The sequence below is a fragment of the Haemaphysalis longicornis genome, unplaced genomic scaffold, assembly GCF_048455015.1.
Source record: "Haemaphysalis longicornis isolate Haplotype H1 unplaced genomic scaffold, Haemaphysalis longicornis Haplotype H1 scaffold_10, whole genome shotgun sequence".
In the NCBI taxonomy this organism is placed as follows: Eukaryota; Metazoa; Arthropoda; class Arachnida; order Ixodida; family Ixodidae; genus Haemaphysalis; species Haemaphysalis longicornis.
Window position 1 is genome coordinate 18,193,517 of NW_027526204.1, and position 14,312 is coordinate 18,207,828.

Here is a 14,312-nt window from a genome sequence, read left to right on the forward strand (position 1 = left end):
GAAGTACTTTTGAGGCAGTATTGCCCGATAGCACTCATTTCCATTCCTATAAGTTTACAAACTGCATACACACGTGCGAACATCCGGTTGGCGACCTATGAAACCGTGCTTCACCGAAATGTTTTTCAGAAATGTCCTGTGATTAGAGACACTATAGTGTAAAACGTATTCGTAACCTTCACCCGTAGATTCACTGCTGTGGACATAAATTTGCAAATCACCGCGACGGGAACTCTTTATTACAGAAAAAAAGCTCTTAAGTGCTGACAGTTGCATTGCAGCGCCATGTGAAAAAAAAACTGTGGTTAATTACTCTGTCATAGGAATCGCTAAAACACGAAAGTGAAATGAGAGCAAAATCTGCAGCTCAGCATGGTTTGCGGGTCGGCTGCTGTCTTGTGGGTGCGCTTGGCGAGCGACGTCCTGTTGGCGGGTCGCATCGGCAAATGTGTAATGGCGTCATTTCCATGATGGATATGACAACAGTGATATCTTGGATTATCCCGGCATAAAACACTTTCGTGTTCAAATATAAAACCCTAAAACGAACAACCTTAAGTATAACGTACCCTTTAGTACTAAAGGTTTCTTCCCCGCAAGGAGACCCTGTGTGCAGTGGTGAGCCCTTTACAGGCCGCTTGCTTCGTTGTACTGGCGTCATTTCCGTGATGGATATGACGTCACTGATATCTTGTTGTATCCAGTAATAAAACACTTTGATGTTAAAATCTGCGAGGTATATAAACATTTCTTAGCACGTTTTGCGGGGTCGTATTGTTGCAGAAAAATTGAACAAATAATAGCCTATAACTCTGGTTGTTTAGCTGCCGGTCAACTTCGCTAATCACCCCTCCGGCTTGGACTGCATGCACCACACGGGAGTGCTAAGCTGGCACGATGCCAACAAGGCAGAATGGGTGCTCACTAGGCAAGTAGTGGCTTGCTTAAAGGACCAACAAAATGTAAAAAGGAATGAAAAGAAAAACTGGTTGGTTATGCAATTTTTTATTTGTAGACACAGAACTTATAGTTTGCTGTCGGACAAAAACAGAGTTAGCAGGGAAAGGTGGGAACTTTCAGTTGAAAGCTAATTCCCCCTTGGATTCCACACAAACAATTTGCGGAATGCATCTTCTTAAGAGGCTCAGCCTTAACTGGTGCGGTTTATTTAGTATACGCTGAGCTGACTTGCTTAGTGAATCGGGCAATATAAAAATATTTTGTGGCACATGCCCCTACTCCGCCTGCACGTATCAGCCTCTGCGTGGGCTACAAGCTAGCTAACAGTGTTTCATGTCACACCTGAGCGTTGGGAAGACCCAAATGAGAGTGCAGGTGCGCGAAGAACTTTGGAGCAAGTCGCGACTAATATTTACATTTCCTCCGCTTTAAAATACAGCGATCCCTTACTAGACTGATATTGCTCCCGCCTGCAATAAGCGCCAAACGCTTCTGGAAAAGATTGGTAATGATTCAAACAAGAAAATTAAAACTAGAGGTTGTCAACCCTTAATCAGAACAAGATTACCTCATTGGGAAAAGTAATATTGCATTAGGTAGCCAGATAAACCAAATAGTCGAAAGGAAAAAAAACATTTTTTTCAGTGATTCAACCTACATAACGTAAGAGTGCGGTTTCTTCGCGAAGCGAAACCCCTCGTAGATGAATTTTATTCGTAAGCTGCAGAAATTACAGGCGCCAAAGAATATTGTTCAAAGCAGTACGCGAGAGCATGCTCTTCCTAAAAATATCCAAATAAAACCAGAAACCATTTTGTGCTATGACACAACTTTTAGCACTCAGGTAAAGACGGACAGTACACACTACATGCTTTATTATTAAAGCGCTTAAATTTGCGTATAGGCGTTTCCTAGTCAGCACAGCCAAGCAATGCATGGCGCCATCTAGGGGCATGTTTGAAGCTGTGTCTGCGTGCTTGTGGCCCTCAATTTAATCGCTCAGGACCACTTGGTCTCGTACTGTAGTAGTTCCGGTCCTGCTACGCATTTATCCTAATCCGGGTTCAAATCTTGTTACCGCTTTTTTTTTCATTTGCAAGGGTCTGTCATATTCGAATATTAACATTTGTTATCACGCATTTAATCTATTTATGACATCTTTGGGCATTAAAAAATGAGATTTCGGGTATTTTTGTTGCCTTTTGGCCAGTTTCAACTTCTGCTTCTTGCACGTTTTCGCGTGTTTGCCCTCTTTAGGTCGGTTTCGGCTATTTCTGTCGAATATTTTTCTGCACGTGGTTTTCAACCATTGCAGGTCAGTTTTGGCTGTTTGTTATTTCAGTTCGGGTGGTTTTGTATGCTTTAGGTACGTTTCTACTGCAATAGAACACCCATAAAAAAGCTCAGGCGACGGCTGGATGTACTGACTAGGAAACGCATATACGCCATAAATTTAGGCTTGTGAAATACCATGCGTAGCAATCTTTATTTGTAGGAATTCAGCTATCCAAATTTAACCGAAGTCTCAACATATTTAAAGTCCCGTTTTGCAGTTCTTCAAACAGGTCGGGCATGGTCACCCCTCCTTTTAAAAGATGTTTAACTTTATCAATTATTTAGCAACCACACGTTGAATCAGGAGATCTATTACAAACACCCCTGCCGCAGGACATGCAGACGCAGTGATGTAGACAGGCTCGCACCGGTACGCTGTCGCATGGCACAGCAGAAAACGCCCCATTTGTGAGGTAAGACGTACGCATGATAGAATATTCGTATATTAATATTGTGAGGAAGCACGGGTTCTTAAAGACAATTTCGTCGAAGATGACGGCCATTCTCTAATGTGGGGCTATGTGCCCGAAGAAGGCGGACAAAAGGAAGGCAGAAAGAGGCTTGCGTCCAAGGACATACGGGGAGTTCCGGCCTTGTCCTGCGGTGGTCCTCAGTAAGAGGGACACCTGCGGACCAGACGCCACTGTTCAACTCCCGGTTGCGTGACCGTGGTTCCCCTGCGACGGCCTAGAAGTCAACGGCCAGAGGAACGACAGCACGGACCAGCGCCCCACGACCCGACCACGTTCCAGAAAGTTCCGCCGTCGCGCCGACGAAGCTACAGCCAAAGTACACTCTCCCAAGCAGGTCACCCAACCTGTGAGACTGTCCACGTTTTAAATTTCACTTCCGTTAGAACGGACACATGTTAGTTGGCAACCCCGTATATTTGTTTTCTTCGTCTTCCACCTCCGCGGGCTTGTTCATTGACCCGACCTGATAAAGCGTGCCGTCTTGTTTTTTCCTCTTCCCGCACCCTGTTTCATCATTCTTACGTCCGTAACGCTGGTGACCGTTTCGAGCCTGTATTCCATCACATCTGGCGTCCGCGACAGGACTCTTCGTTAATAACCCGAACAGGTAACGTCACCAGCAGGAGCGATTGGAGAGTGAGACGCGACATGGAACTTGAAAAAGTAGTCCCGCTTGGTACCCAACTGGGCCTCAAAGTCTCTGATCTCCGGGAATGGGTGAGGGCAGAGCAAGATCGCATGAGAGCTGAGATAGTAGCAGAACGCGACGCTAACAAAGCGGCTGCAGAGGTGGAGCATGCGAACCTTCAGCTAAGTTAAAACTGCAGGAAGGTGCCAGGAACAATCCGCAGTGTGACGTAGCGAGCGCATCAGCGACAGCACCGGCGCCGATCTCCATAAGCCCACACAACTTCATACCCCCGTTAGACGATCGTCGGGACGATCTATAATAGACGCCTATTTCATGAGGTTGAGAGCGCAGCGCTCGCGCAACATTGGCCGGAAGGTAAATGGGCCTGAGCATTTGTTTGACCGGAGATGCTCTGACAGTCATCGGACGATAATATGAGGCCGGAGGACTCTCTGAATTACCAGAATGTTAAATTGGCTCTTCAACAGCGATTTCGAGTCCCTGCTCAGGGCTATAATGACAAGTTCCGCCATGCAAAGGCCGAAGATGGAGAAACCAGACTAGAGTTCGCTTCCCGCCTGTCAGGACATTTTTATCGGTGGATCAAGACGTCGGGCGTACCAAAAACATTTGAAAGCCTACGCGACAAAATGATCGCCGAGCAGTTCCTGAAGTGCTGCAGCCAGGAACTTGTGCTCATCAAAGAGAGAGACCGCCAGACTACTAAGCCAACTGCAGAGGTTTCCGATCGTTTTCTGGAAGCCCAGTCTATAAAAGACTTGGGGAAGTTCAAAGAAGGCACTCAGATAAACGCATTCCGGAGTCATACTGATGGGCTAGAAAGAAAACGCCGGCTTGCTTTATTTGTGGCAGAGTCGGACACTGCGCTCCTGATTGCCGTATGATGGCCTGTATACCATCACAAAGATATCGTGCGTACAATCTTACCACGAAAGGTAGCAATGGAACCAAAAATTCTTTACAACGATCGTGATCAATGCTTTGACAACATTCACTGCGGCTTTTGCTTGAGAACAGAGAAGTCTTCGTGCCCGTTGATGTTGAAAGATGCCGCCACAAAGTTGATCGCGGCCACTATGGTTGCCATGGCAGTGGCCACGTTGGTGAGCGTCTCTGCTCGCTTCTGGTTGTCTTCGTTGGTGAGGTCCAGGATCCCGATCACCGCCAGCAGTCCCATGGCGATCACCTGGTGTGCAGCAAAAGACAAGTCATTCGAAGTGGAAACACCTTCTTTGAAGAACTAGCCTGGGTATTGTAACAGATGTCACAATGAGGCAGAACAATTTCAAAGTTGGTAGATTTATTGTGTCCGAAACCTAACAAGATGCGGAAGGACAAAAGTTTAAAAAAAAACGGCGGCACAGCGCTTGTCTGTTTTGGGCTCTTTTTGTACACCGTGCGCAACAATTATGCCCGTCACCATTTACGCGCACAAACAATACCTTTCCTTGCATTACATCAAGGCATGTAATTACGTTGCCATGTAATTGTATGAAGACATTTCACTGGCTTCCCTTGGTACTTTCCGTCAATGCCGTTTGCAATGAACATTATAAATAAAGAAAGATAATCGACTGGCTGACAAGGCCCCATTCAGTCGTATTTACAAGTGCTAAATGCTATAATCGCCTTACATTGATGTATACATCCAGTTTTTGAGTTCCTGATGTTGTAGCGCAAGCATTAGCTTGAGCTCATCGAAATTTCTTTGGTATATTTATGGTTTTTGTTGCGTCCCGGCAAAGAGCGAGGAGATAGAGGACAAATTTTTATTGATTCCTTTAAATGGCAAAATTCAGCAAAGGATGATGTCATTGTTCAAGCGTTGATCATACAGTGTAAGTGGCGTTGTAGTCTACTTAACTGCTTGTATGGCCCGAATCACAAGGCCGGGTGTCATTTAGGACCTCTTTGTACAGCAGGGCATTCCACGGCTCTGTCGATGGCGCCAGGAGCTCTGGGAGTTGTTTGACACTGCTCTATGTGGTAGAGAGGGACGGGCGTCCCGCCGAATTTACAGCTTTAACTGGAACGAGTGCGGGCCTGGGGTGAATCCCGTGCAATTGCGTGGCGCGAGAGAAAAAAGTTCATTTGAAGTCTTCTTATTGAATGGCTGCGTCTTTGATGAAGTTCTAATGAGGACGTGGATATTTTTTTCTGCTTTATCTGTGGTGTTCCACGGTATCCTAGCTGCGCCCTGGTAGGTGGTACAACGACGATGGAATAGCTTAATTTTCTGTAACTCTATAGTGAGGGTAGTGGTTGTTGCCCCTTTAAGAATGGCCTCGGGTGGCGACCCTCCAGAAACTCATTCCCGATGTCCACGCGTTATAGATGTCCGGGCAATTTTATTTTCTTTGGTCCTCAGCCTAAGGACTATATTGAGCGATAGTGTGGAGATACGACCCCACTCAAAATTTGTGGTGTCTGCTTCGGAGTTCGTCAGTGTGGTCATTCAAGCTCGATGTTTCGTGATCGTTGTATTGGCGAGAGCAACTGCTGGCTCCTCTTCCAAGTTGAAATTTTCAGTCTTGGTGGTGGCGCAGACTAGCTTTTCTCCGTTGCCTCGCGTCTTACTTATCACGTGCTCTTTATAGTTCGTGCTTAAACATTTTGCGGCGTCGATGTACGTTGTGCTGCTATCATCACTATGGGCTTTTTTCAGTGCTGTCCCCTTCGCCTGTCCCCGTCGTTTGTGCTGTCTTGACAAGTTTAGTAACCGGAAGCCCGAAGTCACAGAAATTTCTGCTATCCATGCATTTATGGTTTTTGTTGCGTCCGGGTACAAAAAACATTTTTAGGTTTGAAATCGGTCAAACCAATTTTGTTGAACCAGAGTTTAGTCTTCGAAGTTTTTCAAAGTATTGAAAGTCTTCAAAGGTCCGAAGAAACAATAGCGCAAAAGACGGGACAAAAAGAACACAGTGCGAACAGACTTCTGTCTTTTGTCTTCTTTATCGTCTGTTCGCACAGTGTTCCTTTTGTCCCGTCTTTTGCGCTATTTTTTCTTCTGAATGTTTCACCAACTCACCCACATCAAGCTCCTGCTGCTTCAAAGTTCAGTCTTCATGCATAGTCTGAGTTTGAAAAGGTGCACCTGTTATTTCGTGCTGTTCTAAAAGAGTGGAATATTAATGAGGTGGCGTTGAAACTGTGGCCTACTCTCCGTCAGGATGAGGGTATATGGTGGCCACAAGCCCCTAGCCGGCGCCATGTCACGTGAAACTTGAAAAAGGCAGGCGGGTCGGGGAACACCAAGAGAAACACAAACGCGGTACATTATTTTTGTCTCCTTTCATCATCTGTTATCCTTACCCTATTAACAGCATCCTTAACATTACCCTCTGTTCGGCAAAATGTCAGTAGCGGGCGTCAGGGTAAATCGTGATCGTCAGGGTACAGCGTACGCATATCGAGAGTGTATGCGCGTGGAATTCAACCGATAGTGTTGCCGTAGCGATTGCACCACTTCCGGAGGAGCAGTTGTGTTCAATAGTGTCCAGGGGCAGCTGGGGTGGTCTTTTGTGCGTGAATGTGCATCCCTACTGGGAACGCAACATAATTGACCGAAGGAATACCTTCTTCCAAAAAATGATGCCTCAGCTGTGAACAACGGCAACTTTCTGTGGCAGCACTGCCACGGGCACGAAGCCAAATCGCACTTGCCCTAGCGCACTCCAACATATAGTTACGGGGTGAAAATATCTCCACACTCCCACCACCCTCTGTCCATTGCCAACCTGCGCACGCATGAATCGGGAACCGGTTATGTGCGCTGGCTTAGAATTGGAAGAGACCGTCGAAAATTCCGCTCTGAAAGCCGTTTAAGCTCAATAAGTAATATTGGCGGCAACTACATTCATGTTCGGCCAGTGGACGGCGGCTTTCGGTCGTTTATACGCCAATTCGCGTTTGCTTGTGTTGATTTTCCGCAATCATCTGAGAACGGCGCTACCGCCGTTGTCAGCCGATGGCGCAAGTTGTGAAATGAGCATCGAGGATGCAAGGGGTATAAAAGTTTTCAAAGAAGAGTTGGCGGTGGCGAGAAAGAATCCCGGAGCGGCGCCGAGTGAAGCGGCTTCGCGATAATGAAAACTACTGGGTTAGACATACACTGCTTCGCAATAAAAAGGCAAATAAGAGAAATTGCCCAATCATTGCCAAGTGCGACTAGGAGCATCTGCGTGTGTTATTTCGAGACGCTGATCAGCTCACGCGAGAGAGATAGTTGAGGCCGTTGAAATGCAGCTGGTTAGAGATTGCGTAAACGCGACCTCCCTCTCTTTCACCTAGAGGGAGCTGGCCCTCTGGGATGGACGAAGTTGACAAATGCGGGTATGATGTGGTACGGGATGGACTTCGCAGTGGCGGGATGTACCTTTAAGGTCACGTGAGCTTGTGGTTTCTTTATTTACACGGCCCTTTCTTGATAAATATACAGTTGTAAAGAAGAACTGCGAGTCGGGCTTGTCGGTATAGGTTCATGGTGCGGACAACATGTCGTGGCATTCCTTGTCCGATGGTCTTTCTTTTCGAAGTTTTGTTCTGCGCTGTACCCATCGTAATTCAATTGTAAGTAGCACCGGTTCTTGCCTTTTACGTCCTTCGTCTTCGCTGATGCGCTTAGCGGCTATCTAGATGGAATACCAACTAGCTCGTACCCATACGTTGGGAAAATCAACTGGTAACTCCGAGAAAAAATATTACAAACTGTCGTGGTCCAATCTGATTGACACTAATGAAAGAACAAAAATGTCCTACCGCTGTCATAATTCGGCGGGGGAGGGGGACAGTTGTATACGACTGAGCTGGGCGCTTTTCGCTGTATCTGTGGGAAGAGAGTCGGTGGCCTGTTTATGAAAACGTCATACTGTACCATCTGCTATGCGCGAAAGGAAATGGGAAACCCGCCCAACAGCTGGCTGCAGGTACAGCTGCAATTAGTCCTCAACATCGCAATACAGCTGCTGCCTGTAGATGCACGGAATGACAGAACGGTACAGGGCTCGTTCATACGGCTTGAATGACATGATATCTTGTGCAATATGCACCATATAGAGACACGTCTGAGGCTAATTGACCTCAGATTTGCGCTTTTATTCCGGGGAACATGTGGCGAAAGCACCGAGATGAGATGTTAAATTACATGCAAGAAATAGGAGAAGATTCTGTCTTTTCGGTCCCTCTCTTTGTTCGGTTATCGTTTCGGTAGTTCCGCGACGCCGCAAACACATTCGCTACGGATATTTAGTGTTCGGTTTTTATACAGGGTGCGTTCGATTTAAAAGTTCAAGTATTACCTTGAGGGAGCAAACAAAAGGCGTGGAAAATTGCTGGAAAAGTTGTGGCACAGAAATAAATTCTGGCCCTACAATGTTGAACAGTCGTGGGCTGTCGTTTTTCGGATAAAGGCAAGAAAACGGAAATGTCTGCGTGCAGAGATTTTAGAGCTCGCGGTAGTCCCATGGGTGACCTAAATTACCCTATAGCCATCTTCTATGGGGCGCCTACCAGCGCGAAGTAGCTTAGGCCCGTTTAAGCGCAAGAAATTTGGACGTCCACGTTGACTGAACCCACGTCTCGGAAAATGCAACTTGTTTGTATTCTTTTTTTTCCTGCCATCACAATCGCTGTGACTGTAGCTTGGGTAGGTTGGGAACCACATGTGGATACACACGCAAGGTACTGTTTAAAGCTCACAGCAGGGGACCACGGAAAAGCAAGAACGACAAAGTCGTGTTCGCCTCACAACTGTCAAAAGCCCAGAATAGTGTCCTTGTGATCCCTCGTACACTGTGTGCGGTTACCTTTACAGACTTTGGCCTTCTAAAACTTTATAAAATTAATCAGTGGATCTTCGAATTAGGCATTCTCAGTGCAGGCCTCCCTCAATTTGTTTGGATAGACGATATTAGGGGGTGGAGGAGACAAACAATTCCTCGGGCACCTCAGTCTACTTGCGCCAGTTGAAGGCGAAGGACATAGATTATCAAAAACTTCTTCACCACTGCATTGTGTTTGCGACATTTTTTTGCCTTCGTTTTTTTTTGTCCCCGTATTCTGAAACACCTTTCAACTCGAGCCTCCAGTCGAGGAGATCCTTGAAAGCAATTTGCTCAAGTATCCTCCTTCTCCTCTCCGCCGAGTGGATGGAGCACCTGAAGTGGAGTCTTTTGACGCGAATTTCTTCCACTGGCACACAGGTCAATTTCATGCTGCAACTTTCTGTCACTCAGAGCTCTCGTCCGTGCGTACTTGTTCTGTGCACGTGGTTTCCCGTTCACCGGTAGCGGTGCACGCATTAAATTAACTCCTCAATATTCCATTCTGGGTGGTGTCTGGTTGGCGCCGGGGTTAGCTGCCCTGGCTGCTGCTACGGTTGTCCAAGTTCACATCCCGCAGAAACGGAAATGTGTTCAATTTATTGATTTCCTCTCTGCAGCCCAGGATTTCCTGAGCTGAGGACGCATCCGACACGGCTCTTCCGTGGACGGTACTACACGTTGAAGGGCTCTACCATCTCCCATTTTGCTATAAATACCCGTTCGTTCCTTTGCGCCCTTCTTACAGCTGCGGCCATTCTGGTACAATTTGTTTTGACGCCGAGAAGCGCGACTACGGTCACTTTTCGCGTCTACTTTCGTACGGCATGTACAGTTTTCTTAGAGTGAAAGTTTATTGCATAAATTCAATACAAACATATTCGCATACAGACGAAGGTCCAATAGTCAAGGAGCTGAAAGCTAACCTCGATTTCGAATACATATGATAATTGCATGGAAGCAGCTATTGAGCACCAGAGCCCATCGAGCAGTGTAAAATGTAGGTAGTGTAAAATGTAGTGTAAACGTGGGCACCAGTGGTCACCAACTGGGCACATTCGGTAGTCTAAATGTGGTCAGTGTAAAAGGACAAGTAAAATTATCCTGTCGTGTACATACACTCAAAAAGGTAGCAGAACCTAATTCAAGACGCAGTTCAATCAATTCGTGAATAACAAAATAGGAAACAAAGGTATATGAGATAAGACCAAAAAAAAAACAAGGTATTTATTAACGCAAAAGAAGTTCTCTGAGATTTTATTAAAACACGTTAGGGACGGGGATGATTTATTAGCCATTCGTAAATTATTCCAACATGTGACAACTGCAAAACGAGTAGTGTTCTTCCCGTACTTAGTGTGAAATGTCGGTAGTCAGAAATTGTTATTGCTTGAAAACCTAGTGGCGCTTTTGCTCCGCCAAATAGTAACATCGATAAGGTTATATGAAAGGTTGCAGTGCAGCAATTTGTAAAAAAAAAAAAAAAAAAAAAAAACATTCCCAAGTTTCGCCCTATATTAATCGCCAAATAGCGGGATTAAGCTCCCGCCGTGTACCCACCTGTAGCGCAATGGAGAGCGACGTGAGGACCAACACGGGCCCGTAAAACTCGAATCCGGGACCCAGCTGTAAGACGTGCTTGAGCTGCGCCGCGTTGGCAGACAGAAGAGCCACGTCGAACAAGCCTTCGGAGACGGTCTTCTTCGCCGCGTACCAGTTTCGGTAGTTTACCTCAGGAGCACCTTCAACTGCCATGAACACGGGAGAGGGTGGTGCCACTGTGCGGTCAGCTTCGTCGTCCACCTGCGCAACGTAGGTGACGACACCCCTGGATCCTTCTAAATAAACTATATGAGCGCTTGCTCGTCTGCTGCCGCTGTTGTTTCATGCTTAACCTCGGGTCAACCCGCCGCGGTGGCTCAGTGGCTAAGGCGTTGCGCTGCCGAGCACGAGGTCGCGGGTTCGATTCCCGGCCGCGGCGGCCGCTTTTCTGATGGAGGCGAAAAGCAAAAACGCCCGTGTGTACGATATTTCGGCGCACGATAAAGAAACCCAGGTGGTCAAAATTAATCCGGAGCCCTCCACTACGGCGCGCCTCATCGCCTGCGTTGCGTCGGCGCGTTAAACCCCAGAATCAATCAATCAATCAATCTTAACCTCGGGTCAATGCACTTAGTCCCTTTGTGCATATTTGCTGTCGGCTGAAATTTCATTTTTATTTTTGTTTGAATGAAGTCATATTAGAAGCTAAATAAAAGTACACATGCATCGGGACATTAAGTTGCCTGGAAATATGCATGGGCTTCGTGGGGTTAATAAACACCTATTTTTGTACCGTATTTTCATCGAACTTATTATCAAATGCGATTGTTCATCAGTCGCATTTTCATTTTAACGCCAGAAGCGCAGCGAAGCCAGTTTCAGTCGCGTCCACGCCGAGTAAACGGAAAACGTCTCTCGGAAAACGTTGAAATTACTCCGACGGCATGCTCAGCCCACGCACTCTCTTGCCACTCCACTAGCTCGTTTCAATGCGCTTCTGTCCCAAACATGCAGATGTGGAGGACAAGCGCGGCATAGTGCCGACTGGAATTTTTAGCACGGAAGCTCTGATACTCCTAGTACAAACCCAGGAAACGGCTCGCGGCGTGAATCTGCATTCAAGTTTAACCAGGGTCAAGAAAGTGCCTCGTGCGGTTAGGCAGCAAAAGCGTTTAATCTCTCGTTTCTATTTAAGCGCAACCCGCCACGGTGTTTAGTGGTTAAGGCGTTGCGCTGCTGAGCACGAGGTCGCGGATTCGATTCCCGGCCGCGGCGGCCGCTTTCTGATGGCGGCGAAAAGCGAAAACGTCCGTGTCTTTGAGATTTCCGCGCACGTTAAAGATCCCCAGGTGGTCTAAATTAATCCGGAGCCACCCACTAAGGCGCGCCTCATCGCCGTTTAGCGTCGGCGCGTTAAACCCAACAATCAATGAATCAATCATTGAATCAATCAATCAATCAATCAATCAATCAATCAATCAATCAATCAATCAATCAATCAATCAATCAATCAATTAGTCAATTAATCAATTGATCAATTAATCAGTCAATCAATCAGTGAATCAGCCAATAAACATATCAATCAAAGGTTATTCAATTGGTGGTGAAAGTAGTGATGCGCATAATCTAACGCAGCTGTGTTTTCAGGTATAGTCGAAAAGCACCCAACTGTACTCCACACACGAAACAGCACCTACCGTTTTTCCAGCAAACCTTATCCGACCTTCCACTTCGTCCTCGTCTGCTTCCGCTGCCTATTGTTTCCGTAAATAACAATTATGGCTGGGGCCTTTATGACTGCGTTTAAAGCACAGCTGAAGCTACAACGCACACAACTTTAGAATATTGTGGGAAACGTATACAATAGGGAAGGAAGAGGGTAACTTCGCTGATATGGTGCTGCGATAAACAGTGTGCCGTTATTGAAGCTGCAGCTACTAATTTGTAGTAGCGGCGAATTACCTTTTGAGGCGGTGGTTTCCCAGCAGACATCACCGTCATGTCCATGTTGCAGGAAAAATTAAATTTGTACTTAGCTCGAGCACGCAGTTCCCCGCAGGTATGTAAACTGACACGACAATAGAATATTTCACACGGAAACACTCATTTAAAGCTTCCTGCCTTCATATCACGTGTGAGTAGTGATTAGCAATTGTGTGATTTCGGATTGACATTTGCGTGCCTCCGTTATCAGTGCCGATATACACGTCGAGGCACTGTTTTCATACAGAGTAAAAACTTCCCACGTAACAGCACGTCATCTTCGCAACCGGTATCAGTCACGTTATCGTCAAGCTTTAGGTAAACACATTCGGAGGGAACTAAATGTCGACAGGTCGAGAAGCGATGCACGTATGCAGCTGCTACACCGTAGCAGCTACATCCGTGTCAAGGATGTATGTGCTTAACGCAGTGGATTATTTTTAGATCTGGGCAAACCGTGCGTCCGCTAGCAACAGCGTAAAAAGAGGAAGTTTAGACATCCTGGACATATATACCGCATCAATACAAATCAACACAGTGAATAGGCCTGTAACCAGCCAATAGCGATTCACTTTATTCTTGTGAGGGGCACAAAAATGGCCATTGTGCAGCAGGCTTTTCGATGGACTTGCGCAATTTTATTTTAGCCAGTTTTCAATTGTGTGTACTTTGAAAAAGGATTTCTTTGTATGTTGCTGCCGCCTGGCGATTACCAGAAGTACTCTTTGCTACACTCTTAACGACCTCAGTCAGTTCGTGAGAAATAGGAGTTCATTGTCGTATGCCGCTCACTTCCCGTGGTACCAAAATATTGGTACATTCGTATTCAAAACTCTCTCTTTTGTGTACCTTAAATGACATCAACAGGAATTGGGTGCCGATATAAATGCACATCTGGTAATAAAGTGCCTTTCGATCATACGTTCACGGAGCACTCGTGGGGGAAGTCTACTACAATGTAATTTTCTTCATAGTGTCTCACCACGATGCCATACCAAACATGCCCGAAGTTTCTGGGCCAACACATGTTGTACACCTCCATTTTCTCTTTGGTCAAAGGTTTCGGAAACAGCTCTTGTCGTTTCTGATATGAGGTTTGACCTTGTACTTTATCTGTTAAATGACGTACATAAAATAGCCTGATTCGCTATCTCCGCTTTCCATTTCTGCATTATAAGGTTACAATGGTTTTGCCATTTATTCCTTTGTTTACTCAAAGAATGCTCGCCAATGTCGCCCAAAGTGCTTCCTTTCTGTGGTATACGGGTGTACTGCAAAAGCATCGCACACCTAAAGCTATAACTGAGGTTTTCAGGCCTCTATTGCGGGACCTATTAACTCTTCCGTTACCACGGAAAAATGGGTGATTTTTTGACCATGAATAGCTACCGCTTTTCTCGTGGAGGCAAAATGCAGAAACGCCCGTGTGTTCGAGATGTCGTGGCACGTTAGAGAACCCCGGGTGGTCGAAATTAATCCGGAGCCCTCCCCAACGGCGTACCTGGTGTAACATAGCCAAGGTGCCGCTTCGGTGTGTTACATCGC

General features: G+C 46.3%; 1 protein-coding gene across 2 annotated transcripts; it reads right to left on the reverse strand.

Moving 5' to 3' along the window:
* Positions 1-4,231: 4,231 nt before the first annotated feature.
* LOC144158253 (ninjurin-1-like) lies at positions 4,232-12,854 on the reverse strand. 2 transcript variants are annotated; one of them, XM_077688996.1, is made up of 3 exons: positions 12,747-12,854; positions 10,803-11,045; positions 4,232-4,606 (listed from the first exon to the last, which is right to left on the reverse strand). In XM_077688996.1, exons 1-3 carry the CDS (start codon positions 12,789-12,791, stop codon positions 4,412-4,414), a joined length of 483 nt encoding a protein of 160 aa, XP_077545122.1. In that variant the 5' UTR covers positions 12,792-12,854; the 3' UTR covers positions 4,232-4,411. The 2 variants fall into 2 exon arrangements, with proteins under 2 accessions (XP_077545122.1, XP_077545123.1); XM_077688997.1 differs by lacking the exon at positions 12,747-12,854 and adding an exon at positions 12,482-12,613.
* Between the last annotated feature and the right edge of the window lie 1,458 nt (positions 12,855-14,312).

What these genes read in the sequence shown, in the direction of transcription:
- LOC144158253 (XM_077688996.1), bottom strand. Translation starts at nt 12,791, where the DNA reads ATGGACATGACGGTGATGTCTGCTGGGAAACCACCGCCTCAAAAG. An exon ending in GGAAACCACCGCCTCAAAAG is followed by an intron (nt 11,046 to 12,746) that starts GTAATTCGCCGC and finishes TACGTTGCGCAG; the next exon opens with GTGGACGACGAAGCTGACCG. An exon ending in CGCTCTCCATTGCGCTACAG is followed by an intron (nt 4,607 to 10,802) that starts GTGGGTACACGG and finishes GCTGCACACCAG; the next exon opens with GTGATCGCCATGGGACTGCT.